The sequence below is a fragment of the Aquila chrysaetos genome, chromosome 24, assembly GCF_900496995.4.
Source record: "Aquila chrysaetos chrysaetos chromosome 24, bAquChr1.4, whole genome shotgun sequence".
Classification (NCBI taxonomy): domain Eukaryota; kingdom Metazoa; phylum Chordata; class Aves; order Accipitriformes; family Accipitridae; genus Aquila; species Aquila chrysaetos.
In genome coordinates, this window is record NC_044027.1 from 19096413 (window position 1) to 19124232 (window position 27820).

The 27820-nt window shown below is 36.3% G+C and overlaps 1 protein-coding gene across 8 annotated transcripts in view; it reads right to left on the bottom strand.

Moving 5' to 3' along the window:
• Positions 1–27820, bottom strand: part of DENND1A (DENN domain containing 1A) — a 215670-nt gene that overhangs the window by 70656 nt on the left and 117194 nt on the right. For all 8 annotated transcript variants that reach the window (XM_030001059.2, XM_030001058.2, XM_030001055.2 and 5 more), the window contains 2 exons: positions 18796–18897; positions 11418–11543 (listed from right to left, as the gene is read on the bottom strand). In XM_030001059.2, coding sequence (XP_029856919.1) covers positions 11418–11543; positions 18796–18897 — 228 coding nt within the window. The remainder of the gene's footprint in view (positions 1–11417; positions 11544–18795; positions 18898–27820) is intronic.

A 27820-nucleotide genomic window follows, 5' to 3' on the forward strand; every position in this document is an offset into this window, starting at 1 on the left:
TCTCAATGTGATTCTGAAGAAAAGTACAACTCTGAATGATAGCAGGTCTCCTATGCTGTCTGCCATGGAAAGCAATCAAACTGAACTGTCAATTATGTCATGCATACAAATGTCTCATTCTGTCTTTAACCCTATAGCATTTTAGGCTTTCATTGTATGAGCTCTATCACCTATCTGTGCAAATCATTACAAATAATATTGATTTACTGCCTTTCACTTTACTCTTTTTGTACTGTAAGAGTACAAATTGTACGTTCAAATTCATACACAATCTATAATGTGCATGGTGAAAGACCAGAGTGGCGTGACTTTTCTATTATGAAGCTCTATTACCTAATCTGATTAAATATTCTAAATTTTTATCATTATTTCATCAAGTTTGTCTGCTACTGAAGTCTACTTTACAAATCCAAATACCAAAATCTCTTCTACCATCTTCTTTCAAGGGAAGTAATACTTTCTGTTCAATTGTATAGCTGCTCATACTAGTGAGAATGTAAATTTCACTCTTTCCCTACCTGCCTGAACAGTCTTCTGGGGTGGGGTTTTAGCAGGTTTTAGGGTTTGGGTTGGTCGGGGGTTTTTTTTGGGGGGGGTGGGGGGGTAGGGGGATGGGGGAGGGGTGGGGGTGGGGCGGTGTTGGTTTTTTTTCCCTAATACCAAATGCAACCTATTCACAGCTCATTTAAAAAACACACAGTCACTGAGTGCCTTACACAGAAGCTGGAATTCAACGGTCATGTTATTTTATGCTTGGTGTTTGTTTACTTGCTTCATTGTTCTACTCTAAGTCCCCTGCGCTTTATTAGTTCAGGAAATATCTTCAACTTTTCCTGCATGGCGGCATTTGCACACTGCTTCATTGCTTGCTGAGACTGTGCACTCTCAATTATAAGTAAAGTATCAGGAGAAAACACAATAAAAACACAGGCAAAAGTCAGTCTAAAACACACAAACAAAGGCTTGAAACAAATTGAGAAGAAACAAAACCAAGTGTATAAAATAGCACAAAAACCAGAGAGTCAGGTGTGAAAGGCACAGACGAATAACTGATCAGTTGAATGTACAAATCCTTCCACAGTAAAGCTGAAGTATCACGGAGCTGCTCCTCACTACACAACCTTCCCTGGTAATAGGAAGATTTAGAGGCTTTTGAACAAAGCTACTTTTATTTCTGCAGCACCAACACAGAAGATACAGAGTGACCCTATCCAGCCTGATGGCTGAACATACCACTTCTATGGAGGCTGTAAAGTTACTTATACAATGAAACACAAGATACTTCTCTTCAGCTTGCTCACAGGTTCCAAGAAACTAAGAAAGCACAAAAACTTAAATGTCAGCATGAAACAGGTAAACATTAATAATCTCAAAAGCAGTCCCGTGAATATCAGCATTCTGAAAATCACATTGAAAGGAACTTAATGTTTCATCTATTATTGCTGTTAGTGCACTACAAGATGCAGAGCACACAATCCCTTACTTTGGGCAATGTTTCTAGACTGAAGTACAAAACCATTTGCATGCTGGTTTTTTTGGGGGGGGTGGTTGGTTTTGGGGCTTTGCAGTTTTTTGTTTGTTAGTTTGGTTTTTTTTTTTACTTTAACACATATGATGGACAGGAAAGTTTGACTGCATCTTTTATGGCAGAAATGCCATATTCAGCAGAGGGTTATGCTAACTTTTTCAAATATTATTTATTATCTTTCCTTCAGAATCTTAGTCTTCCTCCCCTAGCGTGGCATACAGAATTATACAACACAGTATCTTATAACAGTTTGGAAATTACAAAACAATTCTATTTACTACATAACAGACTGCTATAAGAGATTAAAGAGAATGTCTTTTCAGTTTCATTAACATATGTATATCTCAACAGACTTCGATGTAGAATATTAAATGCATTTTGAAGAACAGTAAATGCTTGTTAGAAAAAGAGCCATTTTTAAGGTTTAAAATAGTAAAAGCAAAAGCTGAAACTTGTCTATAGCAACACTAATGCTCAGAGACAAAACACAGCAATAGGATTGAAATGAAAACAAAAACCACAGAGAAAAAAACCAACCAAACAAAACTGTATTTCCCCAATAAATCTTTTTCAGTCAGTGATTCTGAATTCTGGGTAGTATGTCTTCTAGAACGCTCTCCATGAATGGTAAAACATAACAATAGTTACAGGTAGCTTCTAAGTGAGATTGTCGAAAACTAGGTCTTCAAAATGCCACAAAGCATAGAATCTTCATGCTAGGAAAAAAGAGTCTTAAATTTTAGTTCCAGAACATATAGAAATTAATTTTATCTCCATTTTTATCATACAAACATCAGGTTTTACAAACTGTCACTGTCAATGCCACTGTCATTGTCTACTCCTACCTGTTAGTAAAGTCATCAGGATGAGATTTAGAAATTACCATCATTTAGGCACTACTAGACTCTCTATACAAGCATATATTTGAGAGCTAACAGCACTTGAACAGGAAAAAAGATGAATGGGAGAAAATTCCTATTAAATATACATCAGCACTAACTTTAAAAGGAGCACAACAAAATTGCAAGTATAACAAAGTTTTATTTTATATGCTTCTTCTCACTGTTTCCCCTACAGTTTTGTTTTTTTTAACAAGTTTGTACGCATGTAATATAAGCATTAGTGATCATCACCTTCATTTTTCCTATAAATGGACACACACTCCTAAACCCCTGACCTATTGAGACAACTCTGGTGAAAGGGAGGGATCTAATCTGTATACAATGTATACCTTTAAAAAAAAAAAAAACCTATGCAAAAGATGGCTATGTAGAGGAAGTAACTGGGATGTGGCAATTACTGGTAGTTGGAAACAACTATTTACTCTTCCACTGAATAACTTAAAAAAAATAATTCACCATGGCAACAATCATACTTCTTAGTAGACAAAGCACTGAATGCTACAAAGCCTTTTCAAAATGAATTATGCACCAGTATGTAACATGCACTTTTTTTATGTTACTGCACACATATTCCAACAAAATTTCCTTTTGGAATCATCTAGCATTTGCTTTTTTATTGTGCAGCACACATCATCTGCTTTTCTTTTCTAACTTCTGTCCCACTCAGATCTCGTGGATCTGGAATTATTGAAGGAATTTACAGTGTTAGTCTGGGCAAAAGACTGATATAAAATAATTAGTACAGTGGCCTTATGTCATGCCATCACACTGCTGCTTTAATGTCTTTCTGAGAAACTTATCAATTTGTACTACTGGTATCATGATATTACTTATGAATCCGTAGAGCAAATATGCTTAGTGGTGCAAAACCTTAAAATGAGTAAGTAAACTGTCCTCTTAAAACACTTTGAAACTCCCACTGTTGTAGGAGACCTAAATATCGAAGTGACTAATCTTAACTTTACCTTCCTTGGCCATGAATTTAAACGGAGGTGAAGAGCAACAGCTTTCTTATAAAGTGCACACAGTTCTTGGCCAGCAAATATACGACCCCAAAGCAACATCAATACTCTAGTTCATTATAGTTAGCTACAGTACCCTGGATAATAAGAACCCATTCAGAGCTCATATGAGGAATAACTCTACCAAGATTGACGAGAGGTTAAACATAATATCCTGGGATAGTAGGAAATTGCAACTGTGCAAGTGGATTTGTGAAAAAATATTTACTTTTGTAGAAGTAAGATAGCAATTCAGGGGCTGCAGCAGTGTATTGAAACCAAGAATAACAACAGCTGTTAAGGCAGATTCTCTAGTAAAAGGTTACAACAAATACAGGGAATTACAACATTAATTTTCAATGGATGCTTGTCAAGCTGTGTCCTGTCCAGAATGCAAGTGCATGCCTTTTAAAAATGCCTTTTAAGTGCCAAGTTGCACCTCATTTCCTAAAAAATTTTGAGGAACTTTTACGTCTCATTTGAAAGTGATCCCATGTCCCAAGGTTAAAATTCAGAATAAATTTACTCAGAAACACTGAAGTTTCTAGAGTTCAGTTGTGCAGTATCTCAGCAGCATAGCATGATCAAGTGTATGGAAAGATCCATACCATCATACTGGTAACACAGCGGCCCAGACTCTGACGAAGGAATTCATCATAGGGAAGGAATCAAAACTAATACTTACTAACAATATCTAAGGTAGCAACACATCCTAAGTATATTGCATTGCAAGATCTTTACATCAATACCATGTTGGAAAATAAAACTGGAGAGCATCCTCATGCTTCCTCCTTACACACTGAGTGCTGCAGCTGGTACCTGATGTAAGTGGGATCAGGTAGGCTGCGTGCCCTGCAGACACCGAGGGACTCGATGGCCAGCTAACCCTGAAGGAGAGTGGAGTGGTCAATAACAGTGTCTCCAGAAGGTATGGATACACAGCAGCATAGACATATGGCTGCAGCATGGAAAATCAAACGAGTGCTATCTTTATTAGAATGGTAATAGAAAACGTCAAAAGAGAGCAAGGGGATAAAACAATTCTCCAGAAATGTCTTTACACTCCTGCACAAAGGCAGGAAAGTTTTTCATTTTTTCCAGAAAAAAAAGGTTGGAAATACAATAAAGGAGACACTTTTTTTTAATTATACACCCTGTATGAAAATGTAATGTCCTATACTTCCCCCCGATGTCCCTATATGGTTCCAGAACTATGACAAAACCACAAACTGAAAAGGCTTATTACATTATTTCCTTAAGTTGAATTGAATGTTATGTTGAAAAAGAAAAGTTAACTTTTTATTTCCTCCTATTCATAATGGCTTTTTTCCCCACTGTTGCTCAAATTGCATCATTTGAAAATTTGAATCAATTTTACAATTATGAAAAGTGGTAGTATGTTGTCTTCTCTATTTAGAATCTAAATATAAATCATCAGGCTTTGACAGGACAACAGAACTAAGGCAGCAATGTATACATAAAAACATATATACATGCATCCAGTGTAGTTCAGCTAAAGCAGTTTGGAAACTGGAATATATAATACAAGTTTCAATAACTAGTTTCATACTAAGATTAGAAAACATTTTTTAGTGTCTTAAGCACATTGCTGTCCACTTCACAAATTAGCAAGTAACTTCACCAATGAAAGTGCATAAAATGCATGGAAGTAGAAAAGTACATTGACTCTGCCTCTGAGATTTTCTCTTTACTCTTAAGTGGCTGCATCTAAAGAATATGTAAGTTAAATTTAAACCAAATCAATTCGTAACAATTAAATTTAATCAGAAATTATCCAGTTATACAACTAATGGTTGCTCAGGCTAATAAACCTGAATAAGATTGAGTAACTAACCATGAAGACATAAAAGAAATTAATTGATGCTTCATTTAAGAGATTCACTTATTAGCAGTAATTCCCAACGCATTCAAGTTAGTGCCAGTAACTATTTATGAGCTTAGTTCAATCTGAAAGATGTAAGTTATGTAGAAATTTTTACAATACGATAATGGTACATAATACAACAGTTTACTAAAAGTACCATCCACTATCAGAATCACTGCTCTACCAGTAGTTACTTAAAACAGTTACATTTCATTAGTAGCATCTTAAAGCTTCAGTAAGCTCCCAACTACTACTCCCTATGTTTTAAATGTAATTGAAAAACAGTGGGTAGATGTTTTAAACTACAACGACATGGATGGTGAACAGTTTCATTCTTGTTAGAAATATCACAAAACAGAATGAAACTATTTTAAAGGAATCTGTAAACAGTGAAAGATACTAGCCATGCCTTTCCAGGACTGAAAGCAAATTTTCAATTAAAAAAAAAACCCAAACAATTCAAAAATCCCTCAATAAAGGATTAATCAATAATAAGATCCTAAAAATAAAGTCACATTTTTCTGTATTTTTTCATTTTGACATTGATTTCAAAATGTCCTCACACACAATTTAGTTACACTTTTAATACCATTACAGCTCCCTTCGCCTTCTTCCTCCCCACTATTTTGAGACTGACTTTGTTTAGAAACAGTGCAACATTTGATACTTAAAAAGTAACCAGCAAAAACCCCCTGAGCACTGGACAGAGATCACAGCACTGTTATTACTTCATCCCAATTCATTCACAGAGAGAAGGGCCTCTCAAGGAGAGCAATGCAATGAAAGATTTTGCTGGGCAGACCTCAAGAAGATAGTATGAGCCACATAATAAGGAATATAGTTCTTGCTACACGCAATGCATTTATATTAATTGTTTCACCTCCTCAGAGACATTGCCACAAATCAGAGAAGTTGTTGCCACAGACTGGCACATACAGGAAATACTCACAGGTGTTGCAACTGTGTAAGTCCAGTATAAAATACAGAAATTATGCATATCTAGCATATTCACAATCCACCAAAATCAGGTTTACATGGATTTTATAAATGAGAGAAAGGTCTAGATTTAGGTAATATGACAATACACACAAGGAACCATTTTAAAAAGAATGCAGAGTTCATCACCCTAATAAATAGATTAATAAATTAACAATAACTACATCAGCCTTTTAAAAAACAAACCAGGACATCTTGATTCAAATCCAAACAAACACCAGAACCTCATGCGCAGACATGTCTCTTCAGTGGTGTATCAGAAATAAAACAGGCTACTTTAGCTCACATTGCATTACATACACTTCTCACCTCAGTATACCATGTGTACTGTATCGTGAGACATCAAATATTACAGTGCCTGCATTTAAGAAGTTATCAATGGAAAACAGCGAAGTTAAAGAGAAATCTACCTGCAGAAGCACTTAGATACTGATATCTATTTGGGTTATGAATGTTAAAATTACCCCCCCTTAATTATTGATACAAAAAGTAGCAGCACTGCAAAAGAAAAATAAGCACAGAGATTTTCACCTTACAGTGTATTTATGGCAATGAAATACACACAAAAGGAACCAAGATGTGGAAATAGAAATACCTGTTCAGAGTATACAGATTTTAAAGCAAAGCGCAAGTAAACAAGCTTTTCAAATCTGTCAAGCCAGAAAACGTTGTATTAAGCATACACAATTCCCTTTGCAAAGCTCCCTGGAGTGACCACATATCCAGAGAACCTACAGAAAGCTTGTCCTTTGAGAAGCTTGTATATCAAACTTGGAGCCTGCTGTTAAACTATCACACCCAAGCTAGGTGAAAAGGCACCCATATGGCTTAGGCTAGCTGTACTAGCATCACAGACCTAAAACCAACACATCGTATTGTATCATACCCTACATGCTACTGCTTTTGGTCAACCTACACTGAGCTTACCTTTATTCACAGGTGATAGGATGACTCAACAAAGATTGTCTGTGAAAGAAAACCAATTAAATGTTGTCTCTAACCACTAGGTGTCAGCAGAAGAAAGTGCACAGCCATCTTTGATGCAGAAAATTTGAGTCTCATTTCCCCCCTCAGTTACCACTATACACAGAACTATTAAGTACTACAAACCACCTTTACACACACATAGTAATCATACAGCTAATTCTGTTGAAAATGACCTACTTCTGTGAATTAAATATTTAGAAGATAAAAACATTCCCTCTGCAAACAGCAAAATATCAGAAATTTATAAAAAAGTCGTTCAAGTGAACAAAACACTCACATTGGTGTCACTGTTAGAAATTTAAGTAATATTCATAAAGATAACAATCTGCCTCAATACAGTCAAGTAAACACACTGCTTCTAATGTGTTTTACTGTACTTAATAGCAACAGAGGTTTGTGGAGACGGTAAGTACATCACATGTAACAAATATTCTTCCATACTTAAAATCTGGCTTAATGCAACTACAGAAAACACAGACATACAGTAGAAAACATAACTGAATCAGTTATTTTGTTACATAAATCTTATGATTAGACTTGCAGACTGTATTATCTGGATATGTTTTTTCATGCAAAAGTTCTAGTTAGTGAAGGCCTCAAAGTTTACGTCAATGGTAACTCATTCATAGTCGGTGTACTGGTTCATATATACATTACATAACCTTGTATCTTTAGAATAAAAGTTTCTGAACAGAGTAAGAGCTCTTACTATGCTTAGGTATAATGTGACTTCAAAGTCTGCTCTGTGACACATTCTGGGCCTACACAGAATAATGAAAAGTAGCTTTGCACCATTTATCCCAAAAAGTCAACATACCAGATGAGATGGTCTATGAAATTAAATAGTCTTATGAGACAAAAACTATGAAAGGAGGAAAAGCTGCTGCTTCTTTGAATTTATTTCCTAATTATCAACGGTTTTAAATGAACAGTCAGATTTCGTGAGTTATGGGACGTCAAATGCAAAGAACCACATCATGTTTGTTATTGTGTATGGCCCATATTTATGACATGTGAAGGTGAGAAGAGAAAAAACCATAATGGAGGCATTTGAAAATATGTTCCTTTTCCTAGAAGCTATTTCTTCCATTTGCCTTTCTATTTGTCTTGGACACATTGAAATGGTTTTATTTGCAACTGTTACACCAGTAACAGCTTTAAAATAATTTCTTCCAACCAGACATTAAAATTCTAAAGCAAATTATGACAGCCACTGTGGTCTTTGAGGATTCTGATACATCAGTGGAGAGCAATCAAAGATTTGCTGCATACACTTTAATATTCTTCCACTATTCAACAAGAAAGTCCCATCATTCTGTATTTCTACGAGAAGATGTGTATCATGACCACTTTGAACACCTCTTAGTATATAATCTACAAACTCGGCAAACTGAGCTAATCAGCTGACAGGAAATAACAATGAACATAACTGCTGTTTAGAAGATGGAATTACGTGAGAATACAGAAGACTATTTCAAGTGCAGCATTCAAAGTACAGCACAACAGAGAAACACAGGACTTTAAATTGCAAGATGCCTTACTAATTACCAGTTACAACACTCTGTTTTTAAATTACAATCCCATTTTCTTTTGTGAACTTAGCAAGTACATTTCCTAATTGTTTTACTCATTACACACTATTGTTTAGAGTTTTGCTGCATTTTCTTAAGATCAGGTTTTCCAAGGGTCCTGAACTAATTTTTAAGTGCGATGCTCCTAACAGTAACAAGAACCTCTCAGTAACTGCATTTACTGTTGGCATATTCTAAAACAGAAGTGAAGTATAAAGTAGTTGTATGACCTGTCCAATACCTCACAGGATGTCTGTGGCAAAACCGGAAACAGAATGCAGGTCATTTGACTCAGACATGTTCAGCACATGAAACAATTGCAAATTTTCTTTATCTAAATCTTAATACTGAAATGTATAATCAGAAGTTCAATTTTTAATTTAAAAACGGACTTGGGAAAGAAAGCCCAAAGCCCTGAAAATTTCCACTTCCTGATATTAAAATTGGATTTTTATGACATATTTGTGTCATTATCTTTGCGAATTTTATTTGATTGAATGATAAGAAAACCAATTTCTGTTACTTCCTCAGGTTAGCTGTCCCTCCAAGTTGCACTTTCTAGGGGTGTGCCATTGTCAAATGATTTCGAATATTCATCTTTAACATTCAGCCTTCAAAATACCAGATGGTATTTCCAGAAAAGCAATTTAAATCTCTATTTCTCTTCATAAATCCCTTAACTAGTTAATCTCACACACACATCCAGGCAAAGCATACACCAATATTCCCAGAGTTGCCTGGCAACTACGGGGAGGAGCATCGGAGAACAAGGAAGCCTGCATGGATGAAGGGAAGTCAGTGTCTCCCTGACATGGATAAAGGAGGCTTACCGCCAGAGTGCCTTCCTGGTTTCATTTTTGTTATTTATACGGACAACTTTTCAAAATGCTTTAAAAGCCCAATACTCACACCCAGACATACACACACAAGTCAATACAATTTATTTTTTCCACACACACAATACATGGATTCCCCCAATAAGACATGGAAGGACTTATGATGACTTCAAAAGTTGTTTTTGAACCCTGAATATGAATTGTTGAAATGATGCTTATTTGATGGTGATAACTGGACTGCTTAAAATTCAGACTGAGCTATTTTTTCCTTCTGGCTTTAAAAATAACAAGACAAACTATAGTACTGAAGAGACTTCAGGTACTGAAATATCTTCGCCCTCAAGAAACACTATGCCTGTAGTCTGACTTCTGGCCTTTCCTTTAACATCATGATTATAATTAGATTTATTACTTGTCTGCATGCCAGATCTCTTCATTAATCTTCACAGAACAGGACAATGCTCAATACAACACCTTTTCTCAAGTAGTAAGCCTTCATTCTCACTCCACTCATTTAGCCTCCCCACTTATACTCAGAACTCATCTTAGCATGTCCCAGTGGTATTCAAGTTCTCCATTGCTACCACCAATTTTCTGTTCTGCCTCCAAATGTTTGCAGATGAGAGAAGAACGTATTAAGACAAAAGTACATTTTGTCCTCTACAGGTATCTTCTTGTTAAGCAGCCATAGGTCTAAAGAACAGTAGTTCAAATGAGCCTGTGAACACAGCATTGAGATTTATCAGTGCATTTGACTTGTACATGTGTTGGTTTCCCCTGCTTCAGAAATAGGGAATGTAGAATATTTTGGAAATATTCTGTGGATCACTCCGCAGTTAGTACTTTTCATCCCCCATATTTCTGGGACATATCTCATTAATTATACTTGAATGTTCCTCATACCATTCACCTTGTCTCTAACTGTTTATCAGCAAAACGTACACACTTTAAAAGGAACCCCCTAAGTACATGGTAGCAAAACCAGAGTGTTACAAAACATGTGGAAATACATTAATTTGGCTGGACTGATTTGTATTGAAGTCCATGAAGCTACTTGCAGTAAGCCAGGAACAGATGCCTCACTAGAAACAATAAAACCCAAGATCAAGTACAGAAAAATCCTTCCCCCACTCAGATGGCACTTAATCGTTGCTAAATAGAGATTAGCTCTGAACCAGAAGCAAGAGATTGAATTTTCCTAACAGAACATTTATCAATAGTTACAACACCAGACATTCTTCATATTTCTGTAAAAGCACAATTTCTTCACTAATTATGTTCTTAAACTCCATGATTCCATAAATTTGCATGTTTCACAGTTAAGCATATATTGTGTAAAAAGTATCTTTTACTACCTTGAAAAATAATACAATGAATACCCGAGTTTTGCAGTGAGAGAAGATGGTCAACTCTGCACTAGCCTCCTATGATCATTGATTTATACTTTATCATCTCTCTTCTAACTTAACTGTCTTCAAAAATAAGCAACACCCATACCTTTCCATAAGAAGTTTTCTCCCTGTGTGACTGATCATGCTTGTTGCACCTCTTTCTTTTTTGGAGACTGGAACAGTTTTCAGCACTAGTCAATCAAAGAGCCACAATGCTGACCTTAGTAAAAGTAGGTTATACTATACTTTGAATTCTTGTTAGCTTTTTTCCCCACCACAGCTGCAGATTTACATCTTACGCCTACTAATTTCCTACTTACAGGTTCAATTTTCAGGGCGTTTCTGTAGCTCCCAAAGAAAGATGCTTGTGCTTTTAGAAACGCTCTTGCAACACCATCTCCAGTGGTTGTAGAGACTTTCTTCAATCTGTTCTTCAGTGCAGAAACCTGAAGTCACACAACAGGTCTAGATCACTCTCATATCACAAACAAAGCTCAACACATTGGGGCACAGCTAAACGAAAAACATGCTAACCACAGCAGCATTTATGACAAAAGTGACATCGTGAATTCAGAGTTGAATTTTTCAGTTCTAAAAGCATTACTTTTCAAGCTGTTTTGCTTCTCTAAGACATGATTGGATTCTATTCAGAAACCAACAGGAAAATCAAAGCTTCATTTCAACCTTCCCTCCTACTTAAAATCCACCATTAACATGCCATTGAGTACTCTTTTAAAGGTAGTCCATGAAGTTCTGTGTCATTCTTGATTAGAATCCATGAAAGAATTTCAGCTAAATTAATTCAAACATCAGCCAATAGAGAAACAGTTCTGCATAAACAGGCCATCCATCACCACCAAGGCCAAGAACAAATTCTGCAGGTCTGAAGAATTTGATTGCCACAAATACAAGGTTTCTTTCTTTCAAGGCTATATTCACTTGTGTTTCAGCAACTTAATGGAAAATAACAAAATGAGAGTTTTATTTATGCATATGGTGGGTTCCCTTGGCTGGCTCCCAGACACCCACCCAGCCGCTCCCTCCCTCCCCCTCCTCAGCAGGACTCGGGGAGGAAACACGAAGAAAAAGCTCGTGGGCCGAGATAAAGACAGGGAGATCGCTTACGGATTAGCATCACGGGCAAAACAGACTCAACTTAGGAAAATTAATTTAACTTATTGCCAATTCACATAGAGTTGGATGGTGAGAAACAAAGACAGAAGCTCCGCCGCCTTTCTCCCAGCTCAACTCCCCCCCCTCCATTCCCCACCTCCTCCCCGAGCGGCGCAGGGCGACGGCAATGGGGGTCGCGGTCAGTCCGTAACAGTTCCTCTCTGCCGCTCCTTCCTCAGGCTTTTACTCGCTCCTCTCTCTGCGTGTGGCCTTTTGCCATTTCTTAGAGGCTTTCAGAGAGGCACGCCGGCTTTGCTGATGGGCTCAGCTGCGCCGAACCGGCTGGAACCGGCTGGTGCCGGCTGCGCCCTGCACCCGCCGCCCGGCCTCTCCTCACAGAGGCCCTGCAGCCTCCCTGCCAACGCCCCAATGCAATCCAGAAAACAAAACCTGCAGGCTTTTTTTAAAGTCTTAAATTAACAAGGACATTCTGTCTACTGAAGTTTTTTCTTCCCGTTTCTCAAGAGATCTAAACCACCTGTGCGCAGGACGGCTCTTCTCTTAACCCTCGCTGCCCTTTCCCTTCCACTGTGGAGGTGTTTAATTACCTCAGGATTCACCGAGCTGCACTTCAGGCGAACAGGGCCCTAACGGTCTCATTACCATTTTACCCAGAGACACTTACTGATCACAACTTAGCAAATATCAACTAAACACATTTCTATGCAGGCAGAGTTAAAAATACCCTGATCCAGGTTACCTGAATATCTTTTGTTTTCTGTGTACACCAAGGGCTAAAGTTTTAGAGGATTATCCATTACTGTTCTCTGTGCTTCAGAATCTCTCATACATACAAGAAGGCTGTGACTTAGTTTGATGTCTCTTTTCTAGCGCTTAGAGCTCAGTAACTACTGAAGTAAGGTTGTGTATCTATATATTATTGTTAGTGACAGCATTTTTCTTTCCCAAACACAAGCTGGGAAAGGAGATAAAAAAACCTTTCAAAGATTAACATCAGGCTTGCTGTGCCTGTGCTGCAACGGTTATAGGTTACGTTAAATCATTAACAAATAGTTATGTCAGTAGCAATTTTTTGGTGTTGCAGACAGAACCAGGACAAGCTAAGTTTTTGAGACAAATCTCACACAACACATAGCGATACAAAAACAACAATCTGGGCACTGATTCTTGAAAGAAATTCAACTAGCACTTTTAGAGGATGCAGTCATGTCACACACAAAACCTGAGCTTGATGAGATACCTTATGCAGAAGACAGGAAGGAGCCACAATTTCGGAAGGAAAGCAGAAAGCCGGGAAATCCCTAGTCATCTTGATTTGCAGAAGAACATGAATGACTCCATAGATACCCATATTATGAATCTAACAGAAATGATTCTATCAATAACTAGCAAATCTTCCTTCTTCAAATGCTATTCTGAAAAACTCCATTGGGGTAACTCTATATACTTCACACTATGCAAGAAACGTTGTAGGAATATTATTTACAGAGTAAGCAGATTCTGTTGCAGTGAACATAACTAACTGTGGTTTTGAGAGTATGAATAATACCTCATAAAATATAATCTGATGGTTCAAATGTTCAAATTAACTTTCAAGACCATCCTCCAGCTCATAACAAAAGCTTATTCTGGCCTCATCCATATCTCCAAAATCCTACCAGATGAGTTGAGTTTTTTCTGCATTGGGGTTTTGCTACCAGCCTGCCTTAGTAGCAAATGGCAGGATGATTTTACTGAACAACTGTTCTTGAGTGATTCAGTTTTATCCCTCCTGTAAGCACATCCCTCACTTCCTCCTTCAGTAGCCTTAGATTTGGGGAGGGCAGGAAAGTGAGTTCTCATCTTGCTATACAGGTGTTAAATATGTAATCCATACTGTGCACTGCATTTTTTTTCTTTTAAAACTAGACGTTATATTTGCACTTGTGTTTACCAAAACAGCTGCAAAGCCATTTCCTTTTAAATTTTCTGCAGATTCTGCTGTAGAAGGGATTTCATAACAGTTATTTAGTATAACAGAAATAATCAAGAGCATGTCCAGCATTGTTTATAAATCCGAATGCTGTGGCTTATGCAAATGATCCATGCATTAATGAGCCCATAAGCACATATTAATACAATACATAATAACCGATTTAGTCTATCATGCCCATAAAATAAGCTCACTCTTTTTCACTGAGATATTGTCTCTCAAGGAGCTCTGTTATTCTCAAAATGTAAAAGCTTCATCAGATTTTCAAACCCGAACAACACACTTCTCCATGTTTGAAGGGGTCTGATGTTGTAGGGATGAAATATGCTTTTATTTCCTATATTAACTTATCTAAACCATTTAAAGGTAGTTCTTAAAAGTGCAATAAAATGTTCATAGCTCTGAGTAACTTCCAAATCCATCTCAAACATTTTTATAAGTGGTTTTCTTAAAAAATTCATGTGAAGATAAAGACCTTGCCATCTATATAGAAGGAAAAGGCTCTACGCTTTGTTTTACAACAGACTAAAAGTTCAAAAGGCTAGTCGCAGCCTTTCTGTTTCAGCTTCCCTATTTGGTATAGAAACAGAATATTGATAAGTGTTTTGCTAATTCCTTAAGCTTTCAGATCATTTGCTCTCTTCTAAGACTAAATCGAACACTGTAGCATGTCTATTTTATATATGTACATTTTTACTCTTTCAGTTAGGATTATTGTAATAGGCATTGTCATAGTTTTTAAAAAACCAAAATGTTAACAACATATTTAAAGAGACTAACAAGTAAGAAAAAAAATTATTCACGTTTACTCTGGAATAAATTACTACATAAGACAAAGTAGATTATACAAGCAGAATTATGATTGTTTCCTGCCTAAAGAGGTAGTAATACTTAAAAAAAAAAAAAAAAGACTGTGACCACTCAGTATGAAGATTATTTCTAGCCAAACAGACACATATACATGCAGTCTACCCTGAGAGTGTTTTTAAAGACGATTTTTATACTTCTGGCAGTTCAGGTTTAAAGGTCAGATTTAAACTATCACCATGTTTCAAAATGCAATCTGTGCAATGCAGCATAATGAAATGGTTCAGTAAAGGTGCTAGTGGAAATTCTTTTAATTAGGTCCAAGGCTTTTCAGTTGTCAACATGAATAAAGCAAGAAACATTCTATTGCAAACACAGTGTAAGAAATAAAAATGGATTCACCTTTAAGAAAATGGTTCTGCTATATAGTTGTAGTTTAGTACTTCTTGCTGTCCTGAAAGCAGTTAATTTCCCACTAAGTGAAAAACAGCAACATAGGCTTCCTACTTGTGGTAACTTGTTAATGAATGGACAACAGTAGCATACACAACTAAATTACTGACAGCCTAAGATATTCATAGGCTAGTGCAAATTTACAATACTCTCACAGCCATCAGATATGCAAGATCTCTTTGGCGCAGTACACTGCATTGCATCAGGGCTTCATTTAATAAAAACTACAAGTTGACAGAGCGAGCTTATGCTTTATTCCTTGTAATATGAAGCTCTGACTACAACTAAGACTAGAAGATGACACTTATTTGGAAATACATGAAAAATCCATAAGGGTTGCATAAAAAAAAAATTACTACCCCCTCTTTGCTATTCCTTGCAACACAGACGGTGGTGTAGGAGACTTGTCAGCAGCAGATGCACTTATTGTAATCACAGTCCTTAATAAATCTCTTTTTTTAATATTGACTATTTTAAAAGGAAAGTTACTTCCCAGGGCGTTCTCATGCTGCCAGATTTTCAGCAACATATCAGAAGCAGAAGGTGAAGGAGGGACAGTTTTTCACATTTCAAATAGTTCATCAGTAATGCAGTAGTACACACCTTGATTTTCAGGGACCTGTCCTGAACAGTTCAGGAAGTCTGACTGCTAGTAGGTACTGCTGAGGTACACCGAGGCAAAGAAATTACTTAATCTGATTCTGCTGGAACTGTCTCAATGCTATCCAGCTCCTTTAACACAAATGTTAACTGGAAAGACATTTCACTGTAGCCTATGTTCATTTGGATCCTAGGAGTAAAAGATTACAAGAATAGTTCATTCTAGATTCCCAAGAACCAACAGTTTAGGTAGCAACATCACTATCATGAAACTCAAGCACAACTCACTACCTGAAGCTCTAAAATAATCATAGGACCTCATTTACTTGATTAAAAAAACTGTTCAAGGAGAGGGGGGAAACTGCTTTAAAAATTTTCCACCAGATTAATTACCTCATGGTGAATGCATCACACAGAAGATGTTTTTCCTCACTGTTGAATATAGATAGATTTAATTTAGCAAAGTTAATTTTGTGTCTATTCAGCAGGGCATGAATTGCTCGCTGTTCATATTAGGTAGCAAAACTGGCAGAATAGTTTGACATAACAGCCATTTACCATCATGAAACTCTTGAAGACATTTTTCGTTTCTCAGATCATAAATGCATGTTTAGACTGAGACCAGTGGGGAGACACACTCCCAGAATCTCCCCATCCTCCCAGGGAAGCAAAAGAAAAAAAAAAAAAAAAAGTAAAAAAAAAAAGTATAATGGATTGGCTTTAGAGTCTCCCTGCTGAGATGAACAACTTGATCCACTTACAGTTCCAAACACATGATGCATGAAAGAACTGACAGAAATTCAATTCTTGCAAAGAAGAGCAGCTGCTCTCTAGTGGTCAAAGCCAAATACTAAGCAGTCTGAAGGAAAGGAAAAGACCTAGAGGAGAATACTTCATTATCTAGGTAACTAAAATAATGCAACAAAGCTAAATAAGACATAAAGACTGATCCCAAACATTAATTACACAATGCAACATGATTCAAGTTAAGGCTTTGTTGCGACAAATATTAATCCCAGCTGTATTTATATAGCAGTTGTGAAAAAAAAAATACACCATGTACGCTATTTGTGAGCCATGCCAGTTAATTGAATTTGCTGGCAGCACTTCCTCTGCTATGCTCCAAACATCCTCCAAGATAAAAATGTAGCTTTTAAATAGACCTGTGGAAAACTGAATCAAGAAATTTGAACTAATAAAACACAACTCTCTACTGTTATAAAAGTGGAGTAAAAGTAAATAATGAAAGGAAGGAAGTCTCTTAAAATTTATTACATTCCAAAGCTTGAAGTTCTGTGTTTATTGGTGAAGTCTCTTCTGATGTTCTACAGTGCGCCTACAACAGCTCCTTTAATGAAGTCTCATAAAATCTAATATAATACTTGATTGTTGACAAATCATATACATGTTTGAGGCCCTGCACTCACTGTATCCAGACATTTCTTACATAATTCCATGAAATTTACAAGTCTGTCATTCCCCGGGTTGTGGATAATGGCACGAGCGATGACCAGCTGGCAGATTTGGATGCTGGGAGTGAAATCAAAATGAAAAACTATATAAAGCCAGAAAAATTCATGGAAGTAACTTTTATAGACTAAATGCTTGACTAAAACCAAAATGTTCATAATCAAGATGGACCTTTCATCCAGAGCTCACTGTTTTCGAAGAATGGATCACACCACAGATCATAGAGAAATGAGGGGATGTCACAGTAGGAGGCACTGGGTATGCACCATTACTTGAGTTTCTCCTCAAACAGACCAGCTTATATTGAGCTCCCTGCATATCAATTTTATTTCTCAGCTACACATAAAAAGGTATAGATCTAACTGTCAGCACAGTATTTTGAACTAGTAAAAGAAATCCAGATTTTCCCCTGCCGTTTTCTCCTAAACATTCACCCTCTGACTTAAAAATGGCTTCTTACACTCTTACTCACCTTACTGCTCTTCCCTCTCAGCTTCTTTAGCAAAGATGATTACAGCAGCAAGTAGCAAGCTGGATGTATTTTTGTCCCATTAAAGGAAAAGATCAAATATTTATACAACTTTTCTATCAAGTTATTAAAAAAAAATAAATTACCAATAAAAAGTTTGAATGAGAAAGAAAGTAAGTTCCGAATTATATGCACTGGGCAGTGCTAGAAGTGAATATGAAGTAGTCCATTTGATATCATAAATCAGGATGTAAAATGCACAAAGTTCATTAAAGCTCACCTGGAAGAAGTCACAGAAAAAAACCCACACAATTTCATTTGGAAACAAAAGTTATCTAAAAATGCAGGATTTTTTTTTCCCAATGGAATGGATAAAGATGGTTTAAAATAGTAGTATTTTTTCACACCATGAAGAAAGAAGTTCGAATTTTTGTTTCCTGTTCAGCTGTACCATAACCTGTGTGTTTTTCATTTGTCTTTTTTACCCATAAAAGACTAACTCCTCAGATGACCTGAAACTTGAGAACGCCATTCCAAAACTGAAACTGGGTTGCTGCAGCATTACTAGCTTATGTGAGCATTAGCTAATTTTCATTAGGAGGCTTAAAAATATGTCTGCAAACGTTTAAACAAACATTCCTTAACATTTCAAAACAGGAAAGAATTGAGGTAAAGCAGTTTACTTATAATAATGAAAGTAACCCAATGAGACACCTCAGTTACAAACCAAACAGGTCAAAAGGATTTACACTTTTAAGTAATGGAATAGTTGGATAAATCATTTCATACATACCACATCATTAGGAAGGCTCTGAAGGTCATCAAAAGGGGTCTCCAGTGTGTTCGTGTCTACATTAAGAATCACTACATCTTCCAGGGCCATGTTTCGTACTTTCTAAATATGAGAAAATTCAAGAAAAGGGAAAGGAAAATAAAAGTATGAAGAGTTAAATTTTATGCATTAAGGACACAAGTGATGGTGTAACATCATGGCATTACAAAACTTCAAGCATTTTAAAAACAACCAACAGTCCTGTCTTTCTCTCATCCTTTGCTTTATTTATTCACATTTCACAGTGCTGAAAAATTAACCTTCAATTTGCAGAGGGAAGTTCTTAACATTGTGCATACTGAAATTTTTGAAACCAGAGAGTTACTGTTTGTGATTATTCAAGTAGAGATTTATTTCAAGCAACTCTACTAATGCTTGTCTTAATTCTGGTATCCTGTTTGCACATTTAGCAGTTTCTAGGTGAGTCAAGATTTCAAATATATCTTTTTATATTTAGAAATTAATTTAAAGAACAATAAATAGTGGCTTTTCTAGGAGTTAAGAGTTGCAGTAAGTCAGGGATGGGAACTTGTTTCCAAATTCCAGGTTGAATTTTGGAACTCCAACAGAGACAAGTTTACAACTGTATTTAAGTAAAATGGACACTACCAGAGGTTAATAAATAAATAATTGGGGGGGAAAAAAAAAAAAAAAAAAAAAAGCTAAGAGAAAAATAACACCACCACATCCTGGTCTCTTAATGTTCAGCAAGTCTAAACTTTTTATCCTGTTCCCATGAACTGAGAGAAAGAAATGTCTCTAATCTAGTTTGAGTGTTAACATCATCTGTAATAGTACATGGACATACAAAAGAAAAGCATAACCTACTTCTTAAAAGAACGATCATTAGTACCTTTGACTTTAAGAGTCTAAAGGTATTGGTGATCTAAGCAAATTTAAACATTGTCAGACTTTATTTCCCTGCTTAAAAAACAGTAAGTGAATCACTGATATGAAACAGAGCAGCATTTAAATATTTATTTTAACACTTTTTCCACTAACAGGAGAATTTTTTGTTTTTTGACTGCCTAATCATACATATTTAAGCCCTCTTCAAATAAAGTTTTGAAAATTCAAAGTCAGAAAAAGTGGAACTATAGAATATGGTAATTAAGGAAATTTCCCAGTGACACTGTAAACAAACGTTTAAGTACCTACATACCTATACGTAGGACCAAATGCAAGTTACTGAACAGAAAATGAACAAAAGCATACTCAATTTTTAATTAAAGTTTTGCAGGGTGGGGGGAATTGTTTCCTTTAAAAGAAAGGAACTAAAGCTCTAAAACAATGGCAAAGTTGAGCCTTAGGCATCTAAATAATTACCTTCAGTTTTCAAGGCTCAGTCCTCTGTCTATAAAGAAAACTGCTGTGTACTTGGGGGGCGAGGGGGGGAGGCGGAGCCAACAACTATAAAAAACACTTTGTAGACATTTAAATTTAGGTCTTCCATGAGAAATTTCTTTAACTTAAATGGAAGAATATTATATTTAATGCTTTCCATATAAAAAGCAGAAGTACTGCATGACAAACCAGGTACTTTCTTCTACATTTCAGGAACCAAAGGTCACTCTGTTGGCTGCATCTGATAAACTCTAAAGCAATCCAGGAGTCTTGCTCCTTCTAGGAGTCCGGAAGCACCAGACAAACTGATTTGCTCCTTCCTGTTTCAGAAAATTAAAAATCTCACTTATACTCAGAGGAGTCTAAAAAGCTCCAACAAAAAGGTCTTGCAATGTACTTAACCAAAGCCAGAAGCTTGTCAAAATCAAGTGCTAGTAGGACAAGACAGAAGGTATTAAAACCTTCTCTTGATTCTTGCCGAAGAAGCAACAAACATGTGCTTGAACTTGTCAGTGGGTGTTTTTGTAACTTTGGTGATGAATCTGCACCTTCCCTTCAGCACAATATTGGGATTTTCTGTAGCAAAGAATATGCTTGTGGCAACCGGGTATCTGCCAAGGAGTGTAGTCCAAAAGGATGTTGCTCATGGTGCAAAGACTATAAATGCTGATCAACATAATCATCTCCACACAAGGCCCAGAAATAACTGTATCCGAAAGGAAGGCTAATATTAAACTCTGCTGTGCTATACCTTTACACCATCATGAAGAGCACAACCTTACTCTAAAACTTCTCAATATTTGTATTAAGACAGTGGATTTCCCTGGAGACAAACCCTCAAATTTAATGAAACACTTGAGACTAACTTGATTTATAGCATGTGTCTTGCAATGCATTTGAAAAAATATGATTTTTCAATGGTCCAATTGTGGCTCATCCTAGACAAATAGAGACTGACCAGTTCATCTTAATCCTTATCTGGTTTTATTATCTTTTCTTTCACTATAATCTTTGACAAAGGTTATTATCAGATAGTTACAAGGGCTTTTATCAAATAATCACATGGTTCTTTCACTAAACGTAGTATCTATCAACCCAACTGACCTGGAAATAAAAGTATTTATTCTCTTGTTGGAATTTTAGTAAAAATTCCCAGCATCCAACTGCATTTCTCATATTAAATCCCATTGGACTCTGTGAATCACAACTACATGTAGATCGTTTTCACAGGTACACTTTGAGTGTTGTCGTATTTTTTTCAAAATATGAAGGGACAGCCACTAAGCCATATACAATCACATTCCACATTTCACAACTTCCTGAACATTGAAACAAAATTTTACAAATAAGTGATACCTGTGAAACAGAATGGACTATATTCAGTATGTTCATATTTTGCTGAAAAAAATGTGGAGAAGCAAAGAACAAGAAGAAATATGAACATTACAGTTTCCTTATCTAATATTACTACAGACTAGGGATTTGCTGAGTCAAGTGATTCAGCGAAAATGTGCGTCACATATCACTACTGCAAACCTTTCTTAACCATCCTTACCGAATTACTTGTAGCCATAATTAATCATCTAAAAACCATCAAATTGAACTAACATCTACACCTGCCTTTTATTTTAAATGTCTCTTTTTAAAAGAGTGGAGAGGTATGGAAAGCTGGTTTAACAAGCACACTGAACCCATTGTTTATGGCCTCTATAAACATGGCTTAGTAAGAATTACTGACTTAATCAGAGAGAACTTATCTCCTGGTGAAAAGAGCACTTTAAATTTCAGAAATGGCACCTTTACTGTGAAAATCTCTTAACTTTTCAAACAAACTCCAGGGGGCCTTAAACACCAGGTCAGTAAATAAGCAGCAGTTAGTGCGTCTGTCCTGCTCACAAGCAGCCAAACACTTGAAGTAATTTAAATGTTTTATGTGAAAGTTTGCAAAAACACTGAGAAACTATATTCTAATGGAAGTATTAAGGGGCGCTCCTCTGTCTCACTCAGATCACATGCTAGAAGCAATATTCATCAATAACAGTAACACCAGTTTATACTAAATGTTATTTTATTATCACTGTCTACAGTTGGCAGTTTTTGCATTTCCTACCATAAAAAATCCTAAGTTAAACTTCTTTCAGATGAACAATTTTATGGAATAGTTCACTTAAAACCCCCCAAAACCAACAACAACCTCCTCCTCCCCAAAAAACAGGTTTGCATAACTTCATGGCTAAATTGGTGCCAAAACATAAACGCAATTGATGACGAGGTTTCATAACCAGATACAAACGTGATTAACATATTAAAAAATGTTGTAACAGAAAAAAGAAAATGTACCTTCCACCAATTCTTTTGGAAAGGTAAAACTCTTAACAAAAACTAACATTCTTAGTAGCTAGTTTGTACATGATATTTGAAATTATTATGAAAGTATGATTCACAACAAGTCTAAAAGCCATTTGCTTAATGACTTGTCTCTACTTAATAGTTTCCATTTATTTTCTTAAGAAAAACACCACAACACTGCAGACAACAATGTGTCAATCTGGCTGCCAGAAGCAGGAAAGGCAACGGATATAAAATTTTATTATTTCATGCCCCAACAGCAGCCAGAAGGACTTAATGAAATCACCCTTAGATTTACAATCTGAAATAGCTATTCAGCAGACAAATCTGGTTAAGCTGGATGTGCCCCCTGACCTCTCAACCCTTTGATCTGGGCACAGCAGGTGGGCTGCTGCCCCCTCCTGTGCATCTCCCACTCTTCCGCCCATCTCCCAACCTTGATGTGCAGTACCCTGATCCTGTACAGGTGATTCTCAAGATCCTTATCACAAGCAGCTGTTGCCAAATGAGTGACAAACATCAATAGTGTTGGTCGAATGCTGTTGTACAACAGAAGAAAAACCTTCTACACTTACTGGTAAGTCTACTTGGTACTGCAGTATTTGCCTTTCTTAAAACTTAGCCCTCAAACATCCCAGCCCCCCAGAATCTCTTATTAAACCACAGTTATTATTTTCATTTTTCCAATAATTGGACAAAAGACAATTCCATAAGTAATTTGTCATATTTTTAAATGCATTTTTATCAATAGTCCTGAAACCATGTAAAGCCATATTTATAATATCTGTGAGTGACTAAATGACATTTAGTTTTCTAAGACCTGGATTTAAGTGTGTGTGTGTATCTATCTATCTATCTATCTAACCCCTTCATTTAAACCCTGTAAAAAAGCTACACTTCTTCAGTTATAGCTAGAAAAGGCAGTGATTTACTAAATATGAATGGATGGAAAAAGCTAAATATGACTCCTCACCCCAATCAAAAAAATATAATTAACAATTAACACTACCACTGAAGATGCCAGTGGTCAATGAATTCTCAGGGTGTCTTCTGCAGCAAGGTGAAATCAAGTGGCACTGTCAGGACTAAGCCCAAGCTGATGTAACCTGTTTCTCAGAGTTCGTTAGCTCAGACTCCATGCATACTAACTGGCGTATTATCAGACTGGATCACAGAGCATCCTCACGCCTACCTGAAAAAGACCAGGTAAATATGCCAAAAGTGCTGAAGTGCTTCCAGAATACGTGTGTGGGGTTCAGAGGACTGAACACATAGCTCTCCATTCATCTGTCTGCATAAGGAAGAGACTATCGACATTATGTGAAATCAGCTGCCATGTCATACCTTATCAAACAGAGCATGAATTTTAGTGAACCTTCTTCTCCTAACATGAACATATTTACTCATACCAGGTTAAAATAAAACAAAAATCTGCTCATATAGGTTTTATGACATGCACAACTGTCCTTTATGCTTAGGAAAAATGTTAGAAAATCATTCTGACAAATGCAATGTGAAGTTTCACACACAAGTTCATTCTGGATAATCTTGCAAGAATTAAAATTCTGAAGTCCCAGAAAAAGTCCTTGAGTGACTTAAAAAAAAGTGTAAGAAATACTTTTCTAATCATTAACTTTAAAGGCTGGTTTTGTGCCCTGAAAAGAGCATGCAAAGGGTGGCCATTATTGTTACTTGAATGACTGGAAGCCTGGCACAGAAGAGTATGCTGCCAGCAGCTCAGTATCTGACAGCTAAACACAACTATCCCCACTGGTTAATCAAAACCACATGTGCCTAAATTCCAATAGGTAGTCTACTAGGTCAAGGGCATTTCTCTTCCATCAGCGCCATCACACTAATAACCTTTCGTACAGAAACAGTTGCTGAAACAATCGTTTACTGTGACAAAATGTAAAAGGCTGCCAGCTAAGTTTGACACCACTTATAACACAAAGGTCAATTTAATATCATTTGAACACTAAAATAGCATACAGTACGCAGGTAGAAAATAAAACAAGATTATGAAAGGGATGTGTTCATTTGATAGAGTTTTGTTTCCCTGTCTCATTATTTATCAGTACTAAGTACTTATCTTCATTTAATATGAATTCAATTAGTTCCGTAAGCATGTTCCATTATTCATGTGATAGCTCCAGCCTTGCTTATCCAACAGCTTATAAACTTTTAGCCTTCTTTGAAGTCACTTTATGGATTGCTAAATGGAAATCTTATAAAGAATGACTAACTAGGTGATGATAGAAAAGCTGAAAAATAAGAGCACAAAACACAGCTCTATATTTTCTACCAAGATTTTCCCTCATAAATCAGTTGGAGCCCTCTGACCTATAACAGGAGATTATCTTATCTCACTGGAGAACATTTCAGTCACAGCAAATTAGATTTAACAGTCAATGGATATGCTTGATATTTTAATCATAAGAAAAATTTGTCATTTTCCATTAAAATAACTGTTCCTTCTACAGAGACCCTGTGTAATATGGGAAACTGCAAACTAACTTTAAGATACAAAATGGTTTGAAAAAAATCTTTCAAGGTGAGAGAGAGGTTGTGTTTTGTTTAAAATCATTAACATTTCTGCTGTATTTCTTCCAAAGGACCCATTCCAAGACAGGGATAGCAAAAACCCACAGAAACAACACAAGGGATAGCAAAAACCCACAGAAACAACACAAAAGCTAGAAAATTATTTTTTTCCTACATTCCAAATTCACCCTCCCCTTTACACCACAGCTTTCTCTGTGCAAGTTTAAGCTTCCACTAACATTTACGCAACAATGACAAATTCTGCAATCAGAGCTGCTAGAGCAGAACCGTGAGCCTATATATAACTGCAATTACTCCCGTGGGGCTCTACAGTAGATAAAGAGTCCACCTGTCTTAACTTGAATAGAAGAGTGGGGAATTAATCCCTTATCCTGAAACCAGAACATGTGGATTAACAAAACACTTCTAAAGATCTATTTGCTGAAATTTCAGCACTTAAAGAAAAATGAATACTGAATAATGACAGTAGTTTTTAGTTGTAGTTTATAAAGTTATTTTGATATGGAAAAATTAATACATTGTATTTTTAAAAATACACAAATGCTAGATCATGAGAAAAAAAATGCTGTTGCTACTAAGTTGTTATTCTAACAAATAAAACACAATTTTATACCTACATATGAAGAAAAAAACAGAGAGCGCTTCAGCATCGAAAACAGGCAAAGAGGTAAACTAGTAATTGTCTAGCTCATTTGACAAATGTCACCTTTCCTTTGCCCAAGGCACAGAGAAATTACACAGTACTTGCCAACAAACAGATACAATAGCCACTGTGTGATTCGATTTTATTTTTCAATAGAAAAGGCACAGTTAGCTGGAAGATGCATTTCTGTCTGGAAGTATTCAATTTACCCTTAAGAGCAGAGGGAGGAGAGAAGACTGTTTTATTTATTTAATTTATTTCATAATGCGCTTTGAATAACTGTACTTTGCCAAAGTGTGTCTGTGTTCCAGAATCTCCGGCTATTCAAAAGCCATACTGGATTTAGTACTAAACAGATTTTTTCACAAGTTACTAAAACGGATGAAAATTGGCTTCTCCAAGAACAAGTCCTTTTTTTGAGTTTTTACAGATGGAGTTTGGAAGGCCTACAGAGCCCTGCAATCTGAAAAACTGAGACAAAGGAAGAGGTAATGGGTTTATGTAGCAAGGCAGGAGTGAGACATCATGCAAAGCAACTCCAAGGTGTAATTACTAATTTTTTTCTATACCCATTGCCAGGCTAACCACGTGGCTCTTTGTGAGCAAAAATATTTGTGAAGCTGACAAGTATCTGTATTGAGGTACTATCCCATCCTCTGCCGGGTCTCTTCCTTCTTTTTCAAATAGATAAGACACCATAATAAGCATGCCAATAATTACCCGGTACAGACATGGGGCAGAAAGTTTCCTGATCAATATGAAAAAGATATGCTAGACTATTTCTTCCTAGATATTACTTCAGACCTGTGCATGCAGTATTCAAGGGTAATTATCAGAAACCCCTCTAACACAAGCATATGATATGCAAACAAATGTACACATTGACTTTTAAAATGATTTCTTATTCACTAACACATTGTACTGCAATTCTGTACTTTATTTAGCAATATAAAGGGCATAAAAAAAAAAATCATCTGTACCCAGGATGGTAAGGAAAAAAAAAAAAAAGGAAAAAAGAGGTCCTGCATATTCCATCTAGCTTCTCACGAAAAAAGTGACTTCTAAAATTACTTCACATTAATGCTGGAAATAGGAGGAAGTTACACAGCATGCTAGTCTAAGTTTTAACACACAAAGACATAGAGGATCAATATTACATACATATGCCCGAGTGAAAGAATACGTTTGATCAATATTTCCAGTGAAATTACACATTTTTATGGACAATACAAGAAAAAATATTCTAGTAATACGCATTACTTTGTGATGTAAAACTCAGCTTTGTAAAATGTTATGTATCCTAAACCCTAAGCCTAAATTTCCAAACACAGGTATCTAAAACAGGGACACAAGTCAATTAACTTTCAAGGGCATTTGCAACTCCTACCAGTTCGACACAGCCTGCTAATTTAAGAGCCTACAAAGATGCAATGCTTTCTGGGCAGGAATACCTCTTCCCACACGGAGCATATACATGTTGTTCAGACTTCCTGTGTAAAGGGGCACAACTAATAAGGACTAGGATTTTCATAGGGATCTAAATTAATAGCTTATGTTGTCCTCCAGATACTTTTGAGAAAAGTCATCAACTGTTTCACCAGTACTGGAAGCAAAAGCAAACGTGCTATTTCCACTTTTAGAGTTTTTAAAAAGTCACATGAATTACTCTGAATTGTTTATATGTGAAGCTTTCTGTGAGGGCTGGTTTTCTGCCAGCTTTGTGTTAACATTAACAGCAAGTTCCTTCTTTTCAGATCTTTTGAACATTAAAAAAATTACAATCTGTCTGCAAAAGCCTAAAAGAGAACTGTAACTGTCAACATTTTGGTTTAATATCGACTCTGCCTTTGTGAATACGGAGTCAAACTAAGGCAGTAAACTGATTAAATGAAGCAACAGGATGGAGAGGAGAACACAACATGAGCTCGTCACTGACTGCTGAACTGCAAACAGAAAATATGCCCAAAGGGTATAAGGTATCAAGTAAGACTCCCTTAAGATTTAACATTATCATGTATGCTTAACTTCAATTCTCTCAGCACTCCCAAATTAACAGGATTATTTCATTTTTAAGCATACGTATGA